The sequence below is a fragment of the Myotis nattereri genome (assembly GCF_964212035.1).
Source record: "Myotis nattereri genome assembly, chromosome: 13".
Taxonomy (NCBI): domain Eukaryota; kingdom Metazoa; phylum Chordata; class Mammalia; order Chiroptera; family Vespertilionidae; genus Myotis; species Myotis nattereri.
Window position 1 is genome coordinate 6,432,366 of NC_138088.1, and position 22,731 is coordinate 6,455,096.

A 22,731-nucleotide genomic window follows, 5' to 3' on the forward strand; every position below is an offset into this window, starting at 1 on the left:
ACGTGTCCTCCTATTTCTGTGACCTTGCCTCACGTCACTCCCTCTAATGCTCCCTCCCAGGTGTCCGCCTTGGGTTCTGTGGAATGTTCCCTTTGTGGATGGAGAGTACACTGAGAGACTATTACAGGCTGTTGTAGGCTTATATGTGAGACAAGTGGGGTCTACTAGCATTTTGTGATTCCCCCCCACCCCCCAAAATATCTATTTTGTACCTGACTAGAGATTTATTCTCTAACAATTTGACATGAGAATAGCATAAGTTTTTTGTTTTACATGTATAAAGTTGTCATACTCTTCTGCCATTTGTTTTTCTAGGATAATCTTTTTGGGGCTACAGCTGCCAAGAAGCAAGCATCATCTCTACCAACTCTGAGCCAAGAGAAAGCAAAACTCTCTGAGCCCCCCAAAAAGAAAGCATCTGCCTTGCTGTTCAGCAGCGACGAGGAGGTGGGTGGGAAGTCTCCCCGCAGGAGCAGGTGCTGTTGGAGTAAGAGTCGCGGCTGTCCTGAGCATTTTCTTTCTACACCTGCTTTATGTCTAGTGAAGTTCAGCCACTAGAGACTGTTTGCAGCACTTGAAGAAAGATAGTCCAGTATATTAAACTAAAGGGCATCTTTTTAAAAAGGGTTAAAAATAAAATAAGTATGGCCCTTGCCATAACTGGTTTGGCTCAGCAGATAGAGCGTCAGCCTGCGGACTGAGGGGTCCCAGGTTTGATTCCGGTCAAGGGCATGTACCTTGGTTGTGGGCACATCCCTGGTGGGAAGTGTGCAGGAGGCAGCTGATCGATGTTTCTCTTTCATCGATGTTTCTAACTCTCTATCTCTCTCCCTTCCTCTCTGTAAAAAAACAATAAAATATATTAAAAATAAAGTAAGTATGGCCCTCAAATAATAATGTATGCTAATTCAAATGAGTGGGGCCTTATTTTATCTTATTACATGATCACTGTGTTTCACTAATCAAGAACATAAATCTAGACATGGTAAGAACATCCTATGCAAGTTTAACTTCTTTTTTATTAGAGACTTAACAAATTTCCATTCACTATCTAGGTACATATTAGCAAAACCAGTAGTGAATTTTGTTTAGCTACTGTTCAGATTTAGCTGGACAGAAAAAGACTTTAAATATAATGATACTAGGGGCCCAGTGCACGAATTTGTGCACCTTGAAAGGCTCTGTGGGTAGTGAGGCTGCGGTGGGCACAGGGACAGGTCTCGGCCCATCCTCCGTTCCCCCCCCCTCCCCGGCCCCTCCCACTGTGGCCCCCGGTCCTCTGCCAGCAGCCCTGCTCCCGCCACCACTGCTCCCACGTGCTGATGGTGCTGGCCCTGCTCGTACTCACTGACGGTGCAGAGTGATTGGGGCTGGCGCCAGCAGTGGCTGCAAGCGGCGGCGGCTGCCCTGATCACCCCTCAGGAGCAGGGGGAGGTGAAGAAGCCCTCAGAGGCGATCGGGGCCGGCAGCTGCCACTTGCACCCGCTGATGGCACCGAGAGATCAGGGCTGGTACCAGGGCCGGCGGCAGGTGCAAGTGCTGGGCGGGACCACAGCGTGCGGGTGCAAAGAATTTTCAAGTAATCACCAGAGGCTCGACCCGATGGCAGCGACTGGTGCCCCGCCTTGGTCTGGCGCCCCTGCTCACCTCCACCATCCCACCGCAGCTGATGCCCACCATGTTCCATGCTCTGCCGTCTGCTGCCAATGCCCACCATAGTCCCCGTGCACCCCCTGGTGGTCAGGACACGTTATAGAAACTGGTTTTTCAGTGTTTCCCCTGTTCGATCTATTTGCATACTAGACTTTTATTATATAGGATTAGAAACCCCTGAGCATTAAAAATCTTCCCGTATAATAATTGCTCTTTTTATGTTAACATAGGCAAGTTAGGGTATGACATGGACAGCTGAATCACAGGTATGTTAGTGTTTTTATTGAAAGCAACTTAAAGTGACACAACGTAATTTGCTTTTTCTACTCAAACGTAGGAGTTTAAGATGGATTTTCCTTTTTTTTGCATTGTTAGTCTTTTTCCCGTAGTAATGGCCAACCATTAGTGTAATTTTTCTTACCACAGTGGTTCAGGGAAAATGAAAATATTAGCTAAGACTGGGAGCAATATTACTTGCAGAGTAAAGATAACCAGTGTTCTGAACAGTGACACTCAACAGTACCTGCCCATTGGAATCATGGGGGAAACTAAGAGTGCTAATGCTATTCTGACCTAATTGGTTTGGAGGTATGGAGGTTACTGGAATTTCCTAAAGCTCTTTCAGGGTGTCTAGCATGTAGCCACTGCTCTAGAGGAGCATGTCTCAAACCATAACATGTGAAGCAGTCCCCTGGGCATGGGCTAGAGTGCAGGTCTGATTCACAACTCGGGGGTGGAACCTGAGCTTCTAAGTAACAGATGCTACTGGCTGTGGCCCCACTTTGCTTTGCAAGGCTCTAGGCCAGTGGTTCTCAACCTGTGGGTCGCGACCCCTTTGGGGTTCAAATGACCCTTTCACAGGGGTCGCCTAAGACCATTGGAAAACACATATATAATTACATATTGTTTTTGTGATTAATCACTATGCTTTAATTATGTTCAATTTGTAACCATAAAAAAAATTCTGCATATCAGATATTTACATTACGATTCATAATAGTAGCAAAATTACAGTTATGAAGTAGCAATGAAAATAATTTTATGGTTGGGGGTCACCACAACATGAACTGTATTAAAGGGTCGCAGCATTAGGAAGGTTGAGAACCACTGCTCTAGGTTCTAAAAATCAAAGGACCACTTAAGCAAGTGCTCAAGAGTTCTGTGATTTTAAGGGTGAGCATAGCCAGGTGAGGTCTTACATGCCGAGTCCACATGGAGACTGTTGGTGGTAAAGAGTCCTTCACAGCTCTCATTGTGTTGTGTTTGCATATGCATAACATGAGCTTCTTATACATTTTTTTTTTTCTAGCCTGCTTCAGGATTTTTAATTTAAAATATTTTCCTCCAAAGTTGAGAGTTCTTTTTTAAAATGTATTTTTATAGATTTCAGAGAGGAAGGGAAAGGGAGAGAGAAATCGAAACATCAGTGATGAGAGCGAATCATTGATTGGCTGCCTTTTGCACGTGGGATTGAGCCCTGGGCATGTGCCCTTGACTGGAATCGAACCAGGGACCCCTCAGTCTGCAGGCTGATGCTCTACCCACTGAGCAAAACCAGCTAGGGCTCAAGTTGAGAGTTCTTGATTTATTTTTTGGCATTTCTCTTTATCCCCCTCTTTAATTACTGTTGATCCTCTCAAGTAGACAAGTTCCCTTCCCAGCACAGAGCAGCACCTTGGTGAGGAGAAGCATGGTGGCAGGCAGGGGAGGAGGAGGGCATGAGCAGGTCTGTGAAGTCAGAGAACCCAGCTGTCTGGATTGGAGTTCAAGGAAAAGTCTTGGACATGAGCTTTCTTTACGTGTGATACACTTAGTGCAATACTTGGTTTAAATACAACTTAGTCTAATGAATGTAAATTTTATTTTACATCCTAGGTTCCTTAAACGCCATTGCCACTGGGTTTTAATACATATTTTATATTTTAAGGACCAGTGGAATGTTACTGATTCACAGACCAACTCAGCTTCTGACGACAGGTCTAAAGGCGAACTTAGGAACTCCGAGCCCAGCCGGGACCGGGAGACGGTGAAAAAGACCAGCCTCTTTGAGGAAGACGACGAAGACGATCTGTTTGCTGTTGCTAAGGACAGGTGAGAGTCATTGTACCAAGTCGTTTAATCCGAGCCTGTGGTAACAGTAAGGTATTTGATGTGTAGGCTGTCAGTTGCTAGGTGAGCTGCTAATCATTCATTACCTGATAGTCAAACAAATGAGGATGTCTCTGCTTTTCACTTGCAAGGTATTCTTCTCCAATACTGCGAATTTTTTTTTTCTGATGGATCCTTAATTTCTTCTACCTATCATTTTGTTAACCTTAAAATATTATTTTTCTTAGTTAATTAGGGGTTTAACTACAGTTTGTTTTTCCTCTGGGATACACTAAAGAATGTACAATTTGATCAAGTTACTTAAGTTTGTCATTTGGATAGGAATCGGCCCAGCATTGAACAACATCCATTAGGAGGATGGTTCTCTCAGAGCTGAGCTGAGTCACACCAGTTGCTGGTTCTCCTTACGGGTCTGGGTCTTTCCCATTCATTCCTATGTGGACTGGAACTGGCAGGATGTGGAGTGAGCATGGCTGTAGCTGGTGGTGAAACCTGCTGCCAGAAGAGCTATGCATTCAGAGTAACGCCCCTGCAAATACATATTTTTTTCTCTTGAGAGCCTTAGTGATCACTTTGAAATTCAGCTGAATAGTAGTAGCATAAAGAGGCAATTGATTGGACATGTAAATCTTACCCATTAGTGTTGTTAAGCCTTCATTTTGATTTTTTTTTTTTTGTAAGAGAACATTTATTGGGTAAATCACAGAGGTAAAAGAAGTAATTCCTAGAAGAAATGGGCTTAGGAAACAAGTTATGGAGGTAAAGGAAGGGCCGTTGGAGCTTGGGAGTGAGGAAGCCAATGGAAATGTGCCTGGGGGAGGAGGAAGGGGAAGGCACCGGCATGGGCATGAGCATGGGCATGCTCGCAGGAGAGAGAGGCCATTTAGATTTGATGGTTCCAAAAGCACCTTATATTCTATCTCTGAAAATTGTGATGCCTTTCAGTGTCACCATTTCTATGTTTGGCCCGTATGGCCTCACCCCTGGATGTGTCCTTGGCCTCTGGTTAAGAATACAGGCTCTGGAATCCCAAGACCTGGTAATAAATTCTGGCCCAGCTCTAATCTCTTTGGGCCTGAGTTTCCTCATCATTAAACAAAAATAATAATAGTACTTTTTTCCATAGGATCACTGAGGATTAAATAAAATCATACGTGAACTACTTAGCTTTGTAAGCATCTGTTAACCATTTATTGTCATGAATGTAGGGGAAGTAACATTTCATTCCTTTATTCATTCTCATTCTCATTCTCATTCATATTCTCTCTCTCTCTCTCTCTCTCTCTCTCTCTCTCTCTCTCTCTCTCCTCTTCCTTTCTCCCTTTCTCTCTCCCCCCAGCCTTCTTCCTTTCTTACTTTGGCCAGCTTCTTGAAAGACTGAGTTTAAGCCCCTTCTTTTAAAAAATCTTCTCTAACCCAGACAGATGACAGAAGAAATACACAGGGTTGGGGTCTAGAGCACAAATGGCTTTATCCATGTATGCTCCTCCTCTGTTGCACTTGAGCGTTTTCTACATGGTATGGAAGTTACTGTTTTCACATGCATCCCTTCCCTTTGCCCCTACTGCACACAGGGCCACAAGTTAGAGACCTGGAAACATGTCTTATTTGTAGGCCCCGGAGCAGCTACACACAATTCCTGGCTTTCAGTAATGCTTTCCCTGCTCCAGAAGTTGTCTTCTAAAATTTAGTGTATGGGCATTTTTCTTAAGAAATAATTTAAAGCCCTAGTTGGTTTGGTTCAGTGGATAGAGCATTGGATGGACTGCAGACTGGAGGGTCCCAGGTTCGATTCTGGTCAGGGCACATGCTCGGGTTACAGGCTCTATCCCCAGTAGGGGGTGTGCAGGAGTCAGCCAATCAGTGGTGCTTTCTCATTATTGATGTTTCTATCTCTCTCTCCCTCTCCCTACCTCTATGAAATCAATACAAAAAAGAACAAGAATTAAAAAAAGAAAAAGCTTTCAGTGTAGGAGAGGATGTAGAAGAATTGGGACCCTCATACCTTTTGCTGGCAGGAATGTAAAATGTGCAGCCACTTTGGAAAACATCCTAACACTTTGTTAAAGAGTTAAAAGTGGAGTTACTATATGACCTAATTTCACTCTGAAGTATATGCTTGAGAAATGAAAACATGTTCACACAAAAACTTGTATGTGACTTTTTTATGCTAGCCCAAAATTAGAAATAACCCAAAAGTCCATCAACTGATTGAAAGGTAAATAAATATATTATGTCCATACAATGGACTTATTCACCAGTAAGAAGGAGTAAAGAACTAGCACATGCTACAATATGGATGGATGAACGTTGGAAGTATTGTGTTAATTGGAAGAAGCCAGTCACAGAAGATCACATGTATAATTTCCCGTTTATGTAATGTTCAGAATGGATAGATCCATAGAGACAGAAAATAAATTAGTGTTTGGGGTTGAGGGGAAAGGAGAATTGGGAGTGACTGTTAACACATACGGAATTTGTGAACTTAGGTTATGATGATAGTTGTACAACTCTGAATATAATAAAAACCAATCATTTTACCCTATAAAAGGGTAAATTTTATGATATGTAAAATTATATCTCCAAACCATTATAACAAAAACAGGTTTGTAACCCTAATGGACTTATGCAACTCTGCCTTGGAAGCAGGACATCCAGTGTCGAGGCTGCTTGGAGCACCCCGGTTGGTGCCTGGCACTCCTGCATAATCTGCATATATAAAGAGTCATGGTCCGAAATGTCCAAAATGACTGAAGGGACGATTGAACACCAGGCTGCGCAGGCACCAGGCTTGGGTCAGCAGGAACTGGCGAGCGGGCTGAACTGCTGTCCTCTTGGAGAGAGAGAGAGAGAGAGAGAGAGAGAGAGAGAGAGAGAGGCGCGGCTGCTGGCGAGGCCTGGAGAGAGAAGCAGGGTCTGATCCACAGCCTCTGTGGCAGCTGCTGATCAGCCTTTGCCTCTCTTTCTCTCTGGGCCTTGCCAGCAGCTGCTCCTCTCTTTCTCTCCAAGAGATCAGCAGTTCAGCCCACTCGCCAGTAGCCTGGGGCTGCTGCTGATCAGCCTCGCTTCTCTGATCAGGCCCAGAGATAGACCCGGAGACGGCTGACTGGCATAGAAACTGACCAGTCAGAACCAAATTTGGGTCAAGTGCGAGGAGCCAATGGCTGCCTATGAGGTGGAGCTTTTGACACTGACTGGCATAGAAACCGACCAGTCGGAACCAAATCTGGGAGAACTGTGAGGAGCCAGTGACTGCCTAGGAGGCGGAGCTTGTGATGCTGATTGGCATAGAAACCAACCAATCAGAACCTAATCTGGGTGAACTGCAAAGGCAGAAGTAAGGTGGGGGCTGAGGAGGGATTTTCAGAGCAACAACTGCTTAGTGTAAGGCAGGGGTCCTCAAACTACGGCCCGCGGGCCACATGCAAATACAAATATTGTATTTGTTCCCGTTTTGTTTTTTTACTTCAAAATAAGATATGTGCAGTGTGCTTAGGAATTTGTTCATAGTTTTTTTTTAAACTATAGTCCGGCCCTCCAACGATCTGAGGGACAGTGAACTGGCCCCCTGTTTAAAAAGTTTGAGGACCCCTGGTGTAAGGTGTAAGAAAGCAGTTCAATTTTTTAATGACTGGTTTGGCAGTATAGTGCATATGGCTGGCTATCAGTCCAGATATAGGGATCATGTATTTTTGTCTACCAAGAGCATCTCCTCCTGCTGAAAAAGGCTCCCGCGCGCGCCCCCCCCCCCCCCCATTTAAGCAATCCTATCTTATATAATCTATACTAATAAAAGGGTAATATGCTAGTTAGCCCAGGTCAACTGGTCATGTTCTGGACATCCGACTTCCTTCCGGACAAAGCCATGGTGGCGGGGGGCCGAGGCAGAGGCAGTTAGGTGCGATCAGGCCGGCAGGGGAGGGCAGATGGGGGCAAGATCAGGCTGGCAGGGGAGGGCAGTTGGGGGCAATCAGGCTGGCAGGGGAGGGCAGTTGGGGGCAACCAGGCCGGCAGGGGAGGGCAGTTGGGGGCGAGATCAGGCCGGCAGGGAAGGGCAGTTGGGGGCGAGATCAGGCCAGCAGGGGAGGGTAGTTGGGGGCGATCAGGCAGGCAGGCAGGCAGAGGGGTTTGGGACAGACAGGCAGGCAGAGGCAGTTAGGGGCGATCAGGCAGGCAGGCAGGTGAGCCGTTAGGAGGCAGTGGTCCCAGATTGCGAGGGGGATGTCCAGTTGGAGAGGGTGCAGGCTGGGCTGAAGGAACCCCTCACCCCCATGCACAAATTCCATGCACCGGGCCACTAGTGATTAATAAGTTTCCCTTTCATTCTCCAAAGTGTCCTGGTGTCAGCCATAAACTCTGTGGTCATCATCATGTTTTCTGATATCTGTACTTTATAAAGAAATCAAAACATTTAACTTATTATAGTGAGAAATAGTCTAGCTCACTGAGCAGCATATTTTTCTTATGAGGACACATCTGCATGAGAGGCTGAGAGTGGGAAATGAAGGCCAAGGTCAAGGCCTGGCTTTTGTTTCCTAGTACAGCTATCGAGGTCCAGAAAAAAGCTAGTTCTTCCGCTTACTCTCAGCTTGCCATCAAATTTTTTTTATGGGTTGGGTTTTATATTTGTGTGTTTGTTTAGAAATTACTTGTTCAGAAAGTCATACATAAGGTTTTTTCCTGTTCTAGCTGCTTAATGAAATTTCTGGTATTTTTTTGGCAACTGAGATAGTTCTATTTTAAAAAAAGTCATAGTTATTACCTTGTGTTTAAATATTTTGGTTATGATTTGTGTAAATTTAAATTGGTATATATCCTTAAAGGTATTTTAGATATTACCTTACTCTGTAATTATGAGTTGGTTTTTGTAGTTTTTAAAAAATATACATCTTTTAATTGATTTCAGAGAGGAAGGGAGAGGGAGAGATAGAAATGTCAGTGATGAGAGAGAATCATTGATTGGCTGCCTCCTGCACACCCCCCTCTGGGGATGGAGCCCACAACCCGGGCCTGTTCCCTGACTGGAATTGAACTGAGAACTTTGGTTCATAGGTCGATGCTCAACCACTGAGCCACAGTGACAGCTGGTTCTTTGTTTTAAAACTTCTTCAAGACACGGATTTAATTTTAATTGTCCTTTGGTGTATGTGTTCAGTGTCAGCGCACTCACCCATTTGGTTAGTTGTGTTTTCTAATCAGTGATTCTTAGGTTTTTGTTTAAAACATGTAGGCAGACATCAATACTAAACTAATGAATAAACTACAGAGATTGTACCTTGTTAATAATTAAACTTACTAAGAAGATTGTAATACCCTTACTAGAGTATATGCTAATTATATTCTAATGTAAGTAAATGGATATGGTGAGCAATTTACTGAAATGACTTATTATTTTTATCTAGCTAAAATTGAATTTAAAGCTTTCATTTGTTAATTCTCTAGTATGCTAGCTGGACAGTTACTTATCACATAGTGAAAACTGGAACTTGACCCTTCCCCTACTAGGGAACACGTTGGAACCCTTTTTATTCTGGATTCCCTGTGTCCAATGCTAAGCCTCCACTTTTATATTTCTTATCCTTAGAAGGTCCTGATCAGCATTTGTTCTGGCAGACACTTACCTTCGGCCTTCTCTAGGGGCCAGGCCAGAACCGCAGGCAAGGCGATAGGTGAAGACAGGCTCAGGCAGGTGGTGTGGAGAGCTGTGGCTGCATGTCGGTATGGCTGCCCAACACGGGGTAGGAGGCGATGTGATAGAGAGTGGAATAGGATGGGTTTTTGGTTTGAAGAGAAGGTATGCAAGGGCAGAAAGGTGCTTGGAAAAACAGGGTTGAGTGGGCAGAGGGCACCAGCCTGCAGGTCACAGCCCAAAGCAGGCCCTGGCCCTGCCATCTCTCCACAGTGCCTCCTGAGCGCTCTGGAAACCGGCCTCCTGCTCTGGCTCCTCCTGTGCCATGGGAGGTGGTGAGAGAGGATGCTCCGTTTGTGAGTGCTGAGTGGGTGTGACTCGGCAAAGCTGTCAGCCAGTGCACTGCACTGAGGGAAAAGTCATTGAAAGGGCACAAGATAATGAGGCCCTGGACCTTGTACAAACGGCACCTCCTTCAGTGGCTTTTCTTGTTTGTTTTCAGCTGTGTAAGCTCAACAGCTGGCTCAGATGTTTTAGTGGTAGGTAGTCTATAGGTGTGCCTCAGAAAGGATACTGCATTTCTTAAAACGTCACATTTGCCTTTTTGTTTGCTTTTGTAGCCAAAAGAAGACCCAGAGAGCATCGCTCCTCTTTGAAGACGACGCTGATAGTGGAAGCTCCCTGTTTGGCTCTCCCCCCACAGCCATTCCTCCTGCGACATCGGTATGCTTAGTCTCTTGGGCTCGGGAATATCCTCGAAGTGATGTTACATAAGTAGTGATACTTCCCTGAATCAGTTCCTGAAAGCTGACCCATTTGTGGAATTTTAGAAAGATGTCTCCGCTTAGTGGTGTATTCAGGTGAAGTGCACGTGCAAAGCCTGGAGAGAAGGACTCCTTGTGGCAGCAGCCCATGCGGTGTCAGTGTAGGTCTCGGCGTTTAAAGTGGGGAGGGAGGGCACTGCTCTGGTTCGGAGGGAGTGCCAGGTATAGCGCCAGCTGCATGGAGTTCTACCTTAGACCAGGGTAGTTAACGCATGAGTTCTCGCTTTTAGGGGCGTATTTTAAGTGCTAACACCCTGGTCCTGGTTTATAGCAATAGCCAGTCTTGAAGAAGGATGGAAATTCTGACATGCTACAACATGTATGACCTTGAGGGCATTATACTGAGTGAAATAAGCCAGTCACACAACACAAGTGCTATATAATTCCACTTACACGGGTTGCCTGGACCATGGAACAGGAAGTAGAATGGTGGTCGCCAGGGGCTATAGGATAACAGAAGTGGGGAGTTGTTTAATGGGTACACAGTTCAGTTTTGCAAGATGAAAAAAATTTGAGGATTGCTTGCATAACAATGTGCTTATTTTTAACACTGTTGAATGATACTTAGAAGTGGTAAATTTTATGTTAAGTGTTTAATACTATAGTTCAAAAAAAATTTTTTTAAAGTGTGTGTGATTAAAAAGAAATTGCCAGTCAGTGGCTCATGGTGGACATACCCTTCCAGTGATTACATTTAAGTAGCATCGTTACCCCAGTCACCTAAGGTAAAACATTTAGCCAATCTTTTTTTGTTGTTTTTTTTTTTTTAGTATATTTTTATTGACTTCAGAGAGGAAGGGAGAGGGAGAGAGAGATTGAAACATCAACAATGAGAGAGAATCATTGATCGGCTACCTCCTGCACGCCCCCTACTGGGATGGAGCCCACAACCCGGACGTGTGTCCTTGACTGGAATCGAACCCGGGACCCTTCAGTCCACAGGCCAACGCTCTACCCACTGAGCCAAAACAGCTAGGCCATTTAGCCAATCTTGATATTAGTTATGTCAGGAGTATGAAACAGTGAGGAAGGTGGCATTATGATGTGTGTTCAGGGAACCTAGCCACACTGGAGTCCTGTTTTGGCCTGTCATTCATCTCTCTCCCACACATTCCCTTAGTGAGTATGTGCACCTAGAACAAAGTGAGGCCAACAGTGCTTAGCCACCTGGCCATTGCCACCAGTCCCAAAGGAGCTCTTAGAACTTCTTCAGCTGGACCCCATGAGGAACACCTTTACCTAGCTGGGTTAGCTTAAACGGTCAGGAATCAGACCAACTCGCCACCTGCCAGGAGGGCCTTCAGCCCCAACCTCAGAGCACTCCAGTTTGGCATGTGTTAGAGGCAGAAAGACATGCAAGACCAGGAGGAAGAGATGACCCCCTGGCACTCCTTCCGTGTGGGAGCAGCCGCAGAATCCAAATGGCAGCTCCTCCCCCTCCCACCACAGCGATGGGCGACCACATCCCTGACACCTGCGCCTGCCCAGGTGCATCGCTCCTCCTCAGGGCTGCAGTGAAGGAGGGACAGGGCACATTCTCATTGCCTGAGGTTGCACAGCTTTGCCAGAAGTGTTCAGCGTTGGGGAGCATGCTGTTTTCCTGGTGTAGGCTCTGCAGTGCTTCGAGGTGCTCACAACCCTTTCCTCAAATCACCTGTACTTGCAGCTCCCTCAATAGGACATCTAGTGGCTCCATGGTTAAAAGCGTCAGGAGATCTGAGTGGTTTTTCTTTGTAAATTATAAATAGTATCTTCTACCTCAGATAAATGAGCAATAATCTAATGAATATTGAAGGTTCTGGAAATGTAAAACTGTAAAACCAGTAGCATTAGGATTATTAAATAAAACAAAGGTCAAGATACACATTGTAAGTAGCTGAACAATCTGCATGACTTTTACCATTTATGAAATATAATCACCTTTAGACACAATATATAAAAGATACTTTTGTTTAGAAATCTTAGAATATTTTAAAGTAAGGTAAATGTGACTGACTTATAAACCTATCAAGAAAATTAACCTATAACAAAGATGGTCAGCTTATCTTTAGGCAGGTTTAAAACCAATAGATTTGCCCAGCTGGTGTTGCTCAGTGGTTGAGCATTGACCTATGAACCAGAAGGTCATGGTTTGATTCCTGGTCAAGGGAACATGCCTAGGTTGTAGGCTCAATCCCCAGTGGGGGGTGTGCAGGAGGCAGCCAATCAGTGATTCTTTTTCATCATTGATGTTTCTATCTCTCTTCCTCTCTGAAATCATCCTATATATATATCCTATATATTAAAAGCATGATAGGCTAAGTGTTCGACCGATCGGTTGACCTATTGGTTAACTGCTCAACCAGTCGCTATGATGCTCACTGACCACTAGGGGGCAGGTGCTCCGATAGCTTGCTGCTGTGTTCCTGTGCATCAGAACTGGGCGAGAGGGCCAGATACGCCCTGGAGCCCTCCCACGGTCCCTCCCTGGCCCGCCGGCCAATCTCCAGCCATCCTTCCCCGGCTGGCTAGCCCCCGTTGGCCCCGATTAGGGACTGGGCAAGAGACCCCACCCATGCACGAGTTCGTGCACCAGGCCTGTAGTTAAAATATATTTAAAAAAAACACCACCCAGTAGTTTGGGTAGCATTTTCCTTGGTTTAAGGTTCATTGTTATATGAAAGGAGAATATGTTTCACCATAATTCTCATTTTTTACCCTCATTAACTTGTAAAAAGTTATATGTAGTTTTCAGTGAATCCATATCCACAAAATTTTAAAAAATTATTTCAGTTTTGCCTTATCTCTTCTGAAACTCTTGTGGGTTTCCAGTTTTTTATTCAAGTTCAAACGATTATGCATTTTAAGAATCTCTTCCTAACAAAAATTAAGAATCTTCTTTCCCTGTTATTCCTACTTGATTCATAATTTTGCTTATCTTAGTAATGTTCTTCTGTAGTTTCCAAATCTGTCTTTCTAACTTTGTTTAGATACTGCTTCAAAGCTCACCACTTCATTCCATCTAGTCTCGTGGTGTGATATGTTACAGTTTTTTCTCAAAATTTTCTGATGTGACTTGCCCTGAGAATACTGATCTCTCTAGTTTCCTGTACATAACCTCAGTTTCCTGATCTCTGAAGTTCCTGCCTCCAGGGAATGGACAGATGAGAGGCAGGGCAGAGGCTTACGGACTTGTGTAGAGTCCCTGCCTGATGTAAAATACTGTGATTGAAATTACACTGTATGATTCTTTCAAGTAAGTGGGCAAACAGACGTGTGATAGCTATTAATGTAAATTAAGAAGAAAGCAAAGGCTAGGTAGAGATATAAGTAATGTGTGTGTGTGTGTGTGTGTGTGTGTGTGAGTGTGTATACATATATTTTTAAAATATGTATTTTTATTGATTTCAGGGAGGAAAGGAGAGGAAGAGGGAGAGATAGAAACATCGGTGATGAGAGAGAACCGTTGATCGGCTGCCCCCCTCACTGGCTATAGAGGATGCAACCTGGGTATGTGCCCTGATCGGAAATCAAATCATGACCGTCTGGTTCATAGGTTGATGCTCAACAATTGAGCCATTCTGGCTGGGCTATATTCTTGTCTATGAAGCAGTTGATACTTACTGATGAGAACAGGAAACCTTGAAAGATGAGGATTTGCCACGATAAACTGTGAGGAGCAGGCATGGCATGTGAAAGTTTACAACAGGTTTAAGGAAAGGTGAGACTGATGGGGTGCAGATGAGTAAAGGGATATAATGAGTGTCAGTTCATTGTCATATTTAGCATTTGCTTAATGCAAATGGTACACGTCTGGGGTAGGAGGTGAAATAATCCGGTGTTCTAGTTTAGCATGACAGCTCTGGAAGGTGTTATACAGCTGAAGAGGAGGGTGGAAGAAAGGAGACTAGTAGTTGTCTTAGTGGCAGAGGTAAGGATCTACCAGTAAGCGATTGCAGGACCTGTGGAGTCGAGGCACAAGGAGACAGGTCCAGACGATGTGGTAGCAGAAACTCTGAGGTGCTGTGTCTGCAAGCCTGGGGGAGTGGTGTTTATTTCTTCTCTCTGCATGTGCCCCCTTCACTGTCCTGTCCAGGGTTCATTGGATCTCTCGAGATAGAAATCGCAGGAGTTCATCGCAAAAATAGTCCTCAGGAGAGAGGTTTATTTATTTATTTTTTAAAAATATATTTTATTGATTTTTTACAGAGAGGAAGGGAGAGGGATAGAGAGAGAAACATCGATCAGCTGCCTCCTGCACACCCCCTACTGGGGATGTGCCCGCAACCAAGGTACATGCCCTTGACCGGAATCGAACCTGGGACCATTCAGTCCGCAGGCCGACGCTCTATCCACTAAGCCAGACCGGTTAGGGCAGGAGAGAGGTTTGTTACAAAGCTCCAGCACTCTAGGGAAACAGCACCCAGGGGGAGAAAGGAAGTGCTGCTGCTGCCGAACAGGGCCCGGTTCAAGCCCACGGAGCCGTTTTAAAGAAGTGGAAGCAGGAAAGATGATGTCGGAGCATCATGTCTGAGTATGTGGAGGCAGGGACTCTCTGGCACCTGAGCAGTGGAACTACATGCTTCTTCATGATTTGCATGTCTCATTTCCCTGTTAAATCTCCACTGAGGGGTGTGTTTTTTAGCATTTAAATGAGGGAGGGTTACGGAAAGGACAGTCTTTCTTGTTAGGCGCATGTGTGAGCAAAGGGAACACAGTTGAAGCCCACCAAGTAAACTTGGAGCAGCAGTGCCCTTCAGGCGAGCTGCCAATTGGCCGTAAGGAAAAGGGAAAGCATTGGGGCAATTGACGGGGTTCTGGCTTCCTGCAGCTGGGCCCGGGGTAGCCTGTCTTGCTGTCTCTCTTTAGCCAACTCCTTAGAGGGCTGTGGTTTCAGCTTGTTCTATACGTTGCCGTGATAGCACACTTTTTTTGTTTTTGAGTGTTAACCTAAAAATAAAAGGCGAAAGTGAGAGGCAACAAGCATTTATTTGCCATCCAAAGTAATAACTGTTCAGGAAGTACTACTATTCAGGCAGAAACCCAGATGGCATTCTGATATTTTGATTAGGAGCAAGGCAATGGGGTATTTATGAGAAAGGGAAGGGGAACAGTTACAGAAGGAAGGAGTTTCTATGGTGGTAATAAGCTAAGGAAGGAATTTATGTAGGTGCCAATAAGCTCAGATAGCGATGCTAATTCTAAAGACTGTTTTTTAGATTTCAGTCCTAGTTGTAATCTCTGCTTTCTTGTTATTTTTGCAAATAGTTGTTTGGGATTCCCTGCTGCTGTAGGCCCATCCAAAGGTCATTTTGCCCAGTTGCCCCTCCCCCACCCCCTCCCCTGCTATGAGGAATAAGATATGCAAGGCAGTCCCTCTGGGATGGTAGCTCTACTCCATTTCCAAGTGTTTCTGTTGGTATTATTTTTCATGAGGATGTCATTTACTCATCTTTTGGTAGAAAAAAGAGACTGTCACTGAGGCACCACCTTTGCTGTTCAGCGATGAAGAAGAGAAGGAGGTACAACTTGGAGAGAAGCCTGTGGACAAGAAGGTTGAGAGTGCCAAAGAGGTGTCAGAATTTGGGAGCACTCGTGTGGTTGAGGAGTCAGAAAAGGTGGAGTTTTTTTCTTGTATATTCAATACGTTTGTCTTTTGTTCTTGTAATACACATGTGCGCGCGCGCACACACACACACACACACACACCTTTACATTTTCCTACTACAGAAAATAAATGGCTCACTGCTCAAAAGTTTGAAAACACTGGAAAGTATAAAGCAGAAAATCTCTGGTCCCAGCCTTCAGGAGCCCTTCAGCGTTGCTCGGCTTCCGGATGCACGCATGCGCACAGGAAGTGCCCGTGGCCACTTTGCCTTTCTCCCTCCAGGGTGGTCTTCCATGTCCTGGTTTTCATGCTGGCCTTCTCTCTGCATGTCTGCTCTCTCTGACTTGTTCTCTTTTCTGTTATCCCCGGTTCCCTTCCAGTCCCCACCTGTACTTCAAATGACTGTCTTAAGAAGATTTGAGTGTATTCTTTTTTTTCCATTTAGTTGATGTTGGCTGTGAATTAAAGTGAAATTTGTTTTTCTTCTAAAACATGAGCTTCCTTTTTCTGGATGATCTGTCATTTCCTGCAGGAGAGGCCTGTGGATAAGGCTGCTGGCTAGCTGGAAATCTGCGATTACCACCAGTCTCTATGCCTTTTCCTTTTTCTAACTTTCTATCCTCTGTGTGTTCAACTCTTAGCTTCAGTCTCCCTTCCAGGGCCTGTGTGAAGAAGGTCACGTGCACTTCCCTCTGGGGGCTTCTTGGGGCTGCAGCAGAACCCGCGTCATCGGTTAACATTCTCTTCCTGTGCTTTCAGTGTGGGCCTCTCTGTGCCCGTAACCCCTGAGTTACTCTAGTCACAGCCCTTCCCACACTTCAGCTCTGACTGCTGTGTACTGCTGTCTCCCTTGCTTGCGTGTAAACTCCTTGAGTATTGGGGCCAGGTTTGTTTTGTTCACCATTATATCTGCAGTACTGAGCATATTACCTCGCACATAGTAATTACACATTTCTTCAAAGAAGCATAATCTTTCACAGTTGAACCACTCTGAAACTGGGATGCACCACACAGTAAAAGGCATGTTTAATTGGGAGTTTTTCTTTCTTGGCGGTTCATACAGTAATAATGGTTCTTTTTTTTTTTTTTTTTTTAAATATATTTTATTGATTTTTTACAGAGAAGAAGGGAGAGAGACAGAGAGAGCCAGAAACATCGATGAGAGAGAAACATCGATCAGCTGCCTCCTGCACATCTCCCACTGGGGATGTGCCCGCAACCCAGGTACATGCCCTCGACCGGAATCGAACCCGGGACCCTTCAGTCCGCAGGCCGACGCTCTATCCACTGAGCCAAACCAGTTTCGGCGTAATAATGGTTCTTATGATCAGTGGAAACTTACCTAAAATGTGGTACTTGTTGAATGAATAGAATAAATGCTTGATTTTAGCATTATTTTGGCGATTCTTCTAATTGCATATAATGTGAGTCTTCTATAATTTAAATGTCTAATTTTGTCAATTAGGTTTCTCCTTGAGACTTGTGTGTTAGGTAAATATTAGGAAATACTCCTAATGACTGGTATTTGTGTTATCTCTGTGACTTAGAAGTTATTTATAGCTCTTGAGCAACCTAAGTGGATCAGGGTAATAACTGGCATTTATCTCTTGGTAGGAATGAGGAACTTGGGTTTTAAAATGATTGAAAAAATTATCTTTGGCTATAAATTATCTGCACAAGACTCTTCATTGGAGCAGCGGCTAGAGAATTGGCCTCGGTGTTTTATTACCTGGGAGTAGAGCTGCAGTGCCCTGAAACATGTGGCCATTACTGGATTAATAAGGAGCTTGGAAGGCCCCAGAATAGAATTTGCATTTCCAGGTCTTACTTATATTTTTCCTTATTTCCATTTTTCAGGAACGGCCTTTGACTGTATCTACTCAGGAAGCAGCCAAGCATTCTGATTTATTTTCTTCATCTTCTCGGGACAAAGGAACCAAAAGTAGAACCCAAACTGTTCTCAGCCTGTTTGATGAGGAAGAGGATAAAACAGAAGATCAGTGCAGCACCCCGTCTCTAAAGAAAGACGTCGGGAAGGTGAGCAGCAGCAAAGGCTCAAGGCTTTAGAAAGATAGAAGAATCTTATTTCATGGTATCAGGCCTGTCGTGTGAGTTGCTGAAGAATTGAGGGTTCCAGTTTCTCCACATCCCCACCAGTACTTTGCTATATATTTTTAAAAAGGTTTTATTGATTTTTGTTAATCCTTACCTGAGGATATTTTTCCATTGATTTTTAGATAGAGTGGAAGGGAAGGAGAGAGAGAAACATGGATGTGAGAGAGACACATCGGTTGGTTGCCTCCCACACGGGCCCAGACGAGGGCCGGGATGAAACCTGCAACCAAGGTACCTGCCCTTGACTGGAATCGAACCCGGGACCCTTCAATCTGTGGGCCAATGCTCTATCCACTGAACCAAACAGGGTAGGGCACTATATTTCTTCTAGTCTCTTATTGTGGCTGACTTTGGACTGTGATTTTTTTTTAAGTTATGGAAATTGTAGCCTTAATTTCTATGTTACACTGGTTTTTGTGTATAATCAGTAATATGCTAATTAGATCGGAGTCTTTCTGGACAACCTTCTGGACGAAGCCAGGGCTGAGAGGGACGCCTGGGTCCTGGGTACCTGCCGGTGGCTGGAGGGAATCCCTGGTCTCAGGTGCTGGAGGGAAGCTTGGGTCCTAGGTGCCAGAGGGAAGTCAGTGCCAGCAGCTGGAGAAAGGAAGGCCTACTCTTGCACGAATTTCATGCATCGGGCCTCTAGTCAATAATAATTATTAACTTTAAACAAAAACTTTTGGGGGCGTTAATCCTCACCCACGGGTATTTCTTTTGTTTCCATTGATTTTTAGAGAGAGTGGAAGGGAGGGAGGATGAAGAGAGAGAAAACCGATGTGAGAGAGACACATTGATTGGTTGCCTCCTGCACATGCCCTGACCTGGGCCAGGGTCTGGTCTGCAACCCAGGTATATGCCCATGACCTGGAATTGAATCCGGACCCTTTAGTCTGTAGGCTGATGCTCTAACCACTGATCAAACTGGCCAGGGCTTATTCGTTAATTTTTAATGTGACCCATTTTGTCAAGAGTGAGTTTTTTTGTTTTAATTTGTGGATGTGATACTAACAAAATAGGGGAGGATTTTAGAATCTGGGGCATTATAATGTCAAACCAAGTAATGTACATAGTAACTTTCAGTGTCAGACATCCTAGCAAACAAAAAGAACTGGTTTGGAATCTGAAGATAGTGGAGTAGGAGGTAGATGGGAATAGGGGAAGGTTGGCTGGTTATACCTGTGCCAGGACATAAGTAAAAAGTTCAGATACTACACAAAAGTTGAAAGAGGATCTTTCCAGATTAAGTATCTGTTATCTGTATTTATATATTCTCAACTATTTGTGGTAGCTGCATAGTATTCCATTATGTGAATTGTCATTCCCCTTCTGTTTGACACTTAGGCTGTGTTCAGCCGTTAGCTTTTGTAAACAAAGCCACAGGAGGTATCTTTGTTGTTCCATTTTTGTAGTTGTGTGCGATTTCATTGAGAGAAATCCTTAGAAACCTAAACACACCCCCTCTCCCCTCTCTCCCCAGAGTCCCGACCCTGATGCCCACCCAAAGAGCACAGGTGTCTTCCAGGATGAAGAGCTCCTTTTCAGTCACAAGCTCCAGAAGGACAATGACCCTGATGTTGATCTTTTCTCCGGCACCAAAAATACCAGGGTCAGTGCCAAATGGTTCTCCACAGCATGGCTGTGGTATTGTATTGGGTACTATCTCAGCAACTCACCTAGCTCTCTTTATAAGTTGTTTTGGTTTGGATATTGAATTTGAGTTTTGTCTGTTCTAGTTGTTAGAGCCAAGTGTTGGAAGCCTCTTTGGGGATGATGAAGATGATGACCTTTTCAGTTCTGCCAAGTCCCAGCCTTTGGTACCAGCCTTTTGTTCTCAATACTGGGGTGTGTGGGAAGGCTTCTGGGAAAAGAAATTAATGTCTGGTTACAGGATTAAGAAAATACCCAGAGAATTGTGGGTCTTCATAATAAATGATTGGCAAATAATGTGCTGAGAATGTTGGTGTTGTCCCCATCTCCTGTTCCCTAGCTAACATGAAAACATTAACTAACTCAGGCTCTTTTATTACAAATTTGTTTGATTTTTAAGTTTGTTGAAAGGTCAATGCATGCAAAGGAGTTACTAAATATTCATGCTTTTCAGGTGCAAATCTTTAAATCTGAGGGTTAGCCTATATGTGTCATTTGCCCCTGTCCCAGTAGATATTGTAAGTACTCTTCCTTTTTATTGCAGAGAACACTCCTGAGAAAGTCAGTCTTTAAAATGCTATTTCTGAAATGCTGCCTTTGAGTTAGTTCAGCTTTCATTTGAGAAATGACCTTAAAACTCAGAACCAAGATTCTTCTATTGCATTATGACTTTTCTTTCAAATGACTAAGCTGCTTGGCAGACCTCTATTATTCTTTTTCATTTGAAGGTATCAGAAAAGAAGAGGGTAGTGAAAAAAGATCACTCTGTTGGCTCTTTCAAGAACCAGAAACATCCTGAATCCACTCAAGGTATCAAAGAAAAAAGGCTATGGAAACCGGAAACCGCTCAGGTTAGAACTGATCGCTTTAAGGACTTTGAGCTCTTGTTTGCATCCCAGTCCAGATGAACTTCATTCTACTGAGCCAGGGGGTGCCGAGTGCTCTTAATTAGGAGGAAATATCACCTAAGACCACTTCTCTTTCTTTATTGTATTTTTTCATCCTTGTTCATCTCTCTTTTCATCCCATAGTCCAGTCCATGAATCCATACTTATCATTGTTGTTTTTGTAATACCTCCAAATTCTAGTCTAAGATAGAGTTAAGGTGGGGTGAAGAATCTTTTCCCACTAGGACCCCCATTTCTCCCTTTGGGGTACCTTGGAGTAGAATTACATTTGAATTAAGTATATGTTGCATCCAGTTTCTTGGTTCCCCCTCATGTTACCTCCTGTGAGGTCTCTGTCCTCAGCCATCTTCCCTATGGGGGGCCTCCTGAGAAGAGGCCAGGACTGGACGGGAGTTCTGCTTCTGGCTCACTGTTGTCCCTGGGTGTCTACTGAGGCCTCAGCATGCTGAGTTGTGAAATAAGGACTAGCACATCTCCAGTGCCTCCTCCCAGGTCTCAGCCTCTTTTGCTCCTAGAAGCAGTGCATCAGGCTGTGGGTGAATTTCTGTGTGCTTGGTCGTATTTGTGTGGGATAACTAGCATGTAATTTTGCCAACTGGTCAGGTTTGGATGCTCTGGCTCACTTACAGTTCTCATGTACCTTATTCATGATCTGTTCTCCCTTCACTCCATGTAGTCTGACAGCCTGTCACTTTCAATGGATGATGGGGTATAACGGAAGTAATGCTAGTGAAATGTTGTGAGGCCCCAGGAGAGATCGGAATGCCCTTCCCGATGGAGAGTTACAGAGAGCGATAGCTCAGCTCCAGCGCAGATTTCTTTACAGGCATAAATGTAATCCAAGAGACACTATTCTTTCTATTTCCCCAATGGATTTTTAACTGACTGTAATTTCACACAGGACTCACCAGGTCCAGCTCCATTTAAAACCAAAGAGCCATCCCTACGGATCGGGAAAATACAAGTAATTATAACATGTCTGGAATCCTCATAGCCCACCCTGTGGCGTCTGTACACCTGCTTGGTTTTTTACTTTTGTCAGCGGCTGCAGGTGTTCTCTCTCCCCACCCTCCAGTCATTGCTTTTGTGCACTGCGTCTGTAACAGCTTTTCTTTGGGCCAGTGGTGGGCACCGGTGTATAACGTTCTGTTTAGTCTTAAACTTGATGAGGGACTTGCATTTCTCCTCTTGTATTATTCGTTATGTACACTTGAGTCTCTCGCCATGTGTCACAGTAATAGTAATGGACTGCTGTGTTTAAGAAAATGTACGAGTAAGTTTTATTTTTCTTCTTTAGGCAAATTTAGCGATTAACCCAGCAGCACTGCTGCCTGCAGCGGCTCCCCAGATCTCTGGAACGCATTCTGCTTTGCCAGAATTGGCTTTTCCTTCGTCTGAACCTGGGAGAATCCAGAGTCTGGAAACTATACCCACTCTTCCTGGGAGTGGGGAGGCCGGCGTGAGTTTTGATGTTCCAGCTCAGGCCGACACCTTACACAGTGCCAACAAGGTGATGAAGCGCCCTGCGCTTGCTTGCTTGCTTTTTTCTTAGCCAAACAACTTGTATGTTTCTTTCTCGTTCATCAGTTACACACGATAGGCCAACTTTCCATTTGGAAGAGTCACCTCATCCTTCCTTCAGCCTCTGTCCTCCTTCCACCTCCCTAATTCTGCATCTACTTTTCTACTGCCCACATTTGTTACATTTACATTCTTCTCAGTAGCCACAGCGAAACCCGCTACTTCCCACCTTTCTTGCATTGCTACCGGAGGTCTAAGCACGGAGCAGACTGTGTCCCTCTGCTGGCTCTCGCTGCCCAAAGGAGGACATTAGAGCCCCTTAGATGGGTAGTAAACCTTTTCCAGTCTGTGCTAACTGGAGCTTCCAGTTTCCCCACCACTCACCCCACACTGCCTGCCTAAACTCCAGTCACTCCAGGCACCGTTCTCTGAACACACTCCCCCCCACTCCCCTCCCAGCTGCCATCAGCTGGGGCTGCACCCTCACTGACAGCTCTGCTCAGACTTGACTGCTTTTGTGATGTTTCCCTCCTGCCTTGTGGCCCAACCTCCCTCCTCAGAGATCCCCAGCTAGTACGGGCCCGCCACACCCTTCCACAGGACTGCGGGCTTATGCTGGGTGGATTGTGAACTCAGGTTTTGCTTTCATTTGAGTTGGTTCTCTTTTTTTCTATCTAGTCTTCTTCCTTCTCTAGAAGGCCGTAGCTGATCTCTGAGTAAGTGACAGGACCTGGA

The 22,731-nt window shown here is 44.7% G+C and overlaps 1 protein-coding gene across 2 annotated transcripts in view; it reads left to right on the top strand.

Moving 5' to 3' along the window:
* The window catches only part of LOC308528863 (WASH complex subunit 2A-like), a 72,876-nt gene that overhangs the window by 44,932 nt on the left and 5,213 nt on the right, over positions 1-22,731 (top strand). For both annotated transcript variants that reach the window (XM_081104720.1, XM_081104719.1), the window contains 10 exons: positions 316-447; positions 3,581-3,744; positions 10,012-10,114; positions 15,657-15,812; positions 17,660-17,839; positions 19,398-19,526; positions 19,654-19,734; positions 20,296-20,418; positions 21,377-21,439; positions 21,773-21,985. In XM_081104720.1, coding sequence (XP_080960846.1) covers positions 316-447; positions 3,581-3,744; positions 10,012-10,114; positions 15,657-15,812; positions 17,660-17,839; positions 19,398-19,526; positions 19,654-19,734; positions 20,296-20,418; positions 21,377-21,439; positions 21,773-21,985 — 1,344 coding nt within the window. The remainder of the gene's footprint in view (positions 1-315; positions 448-3,580; positions 3,745-10,011; positions 10,115-15,656; positions 15,813-17,659; positions 17,840-19,397; positions 19,527-19,653; positions 19,735-20,295; positions 20,419-21,376; positions 21,440-21,772; positions 21,986-22,731) is intronic.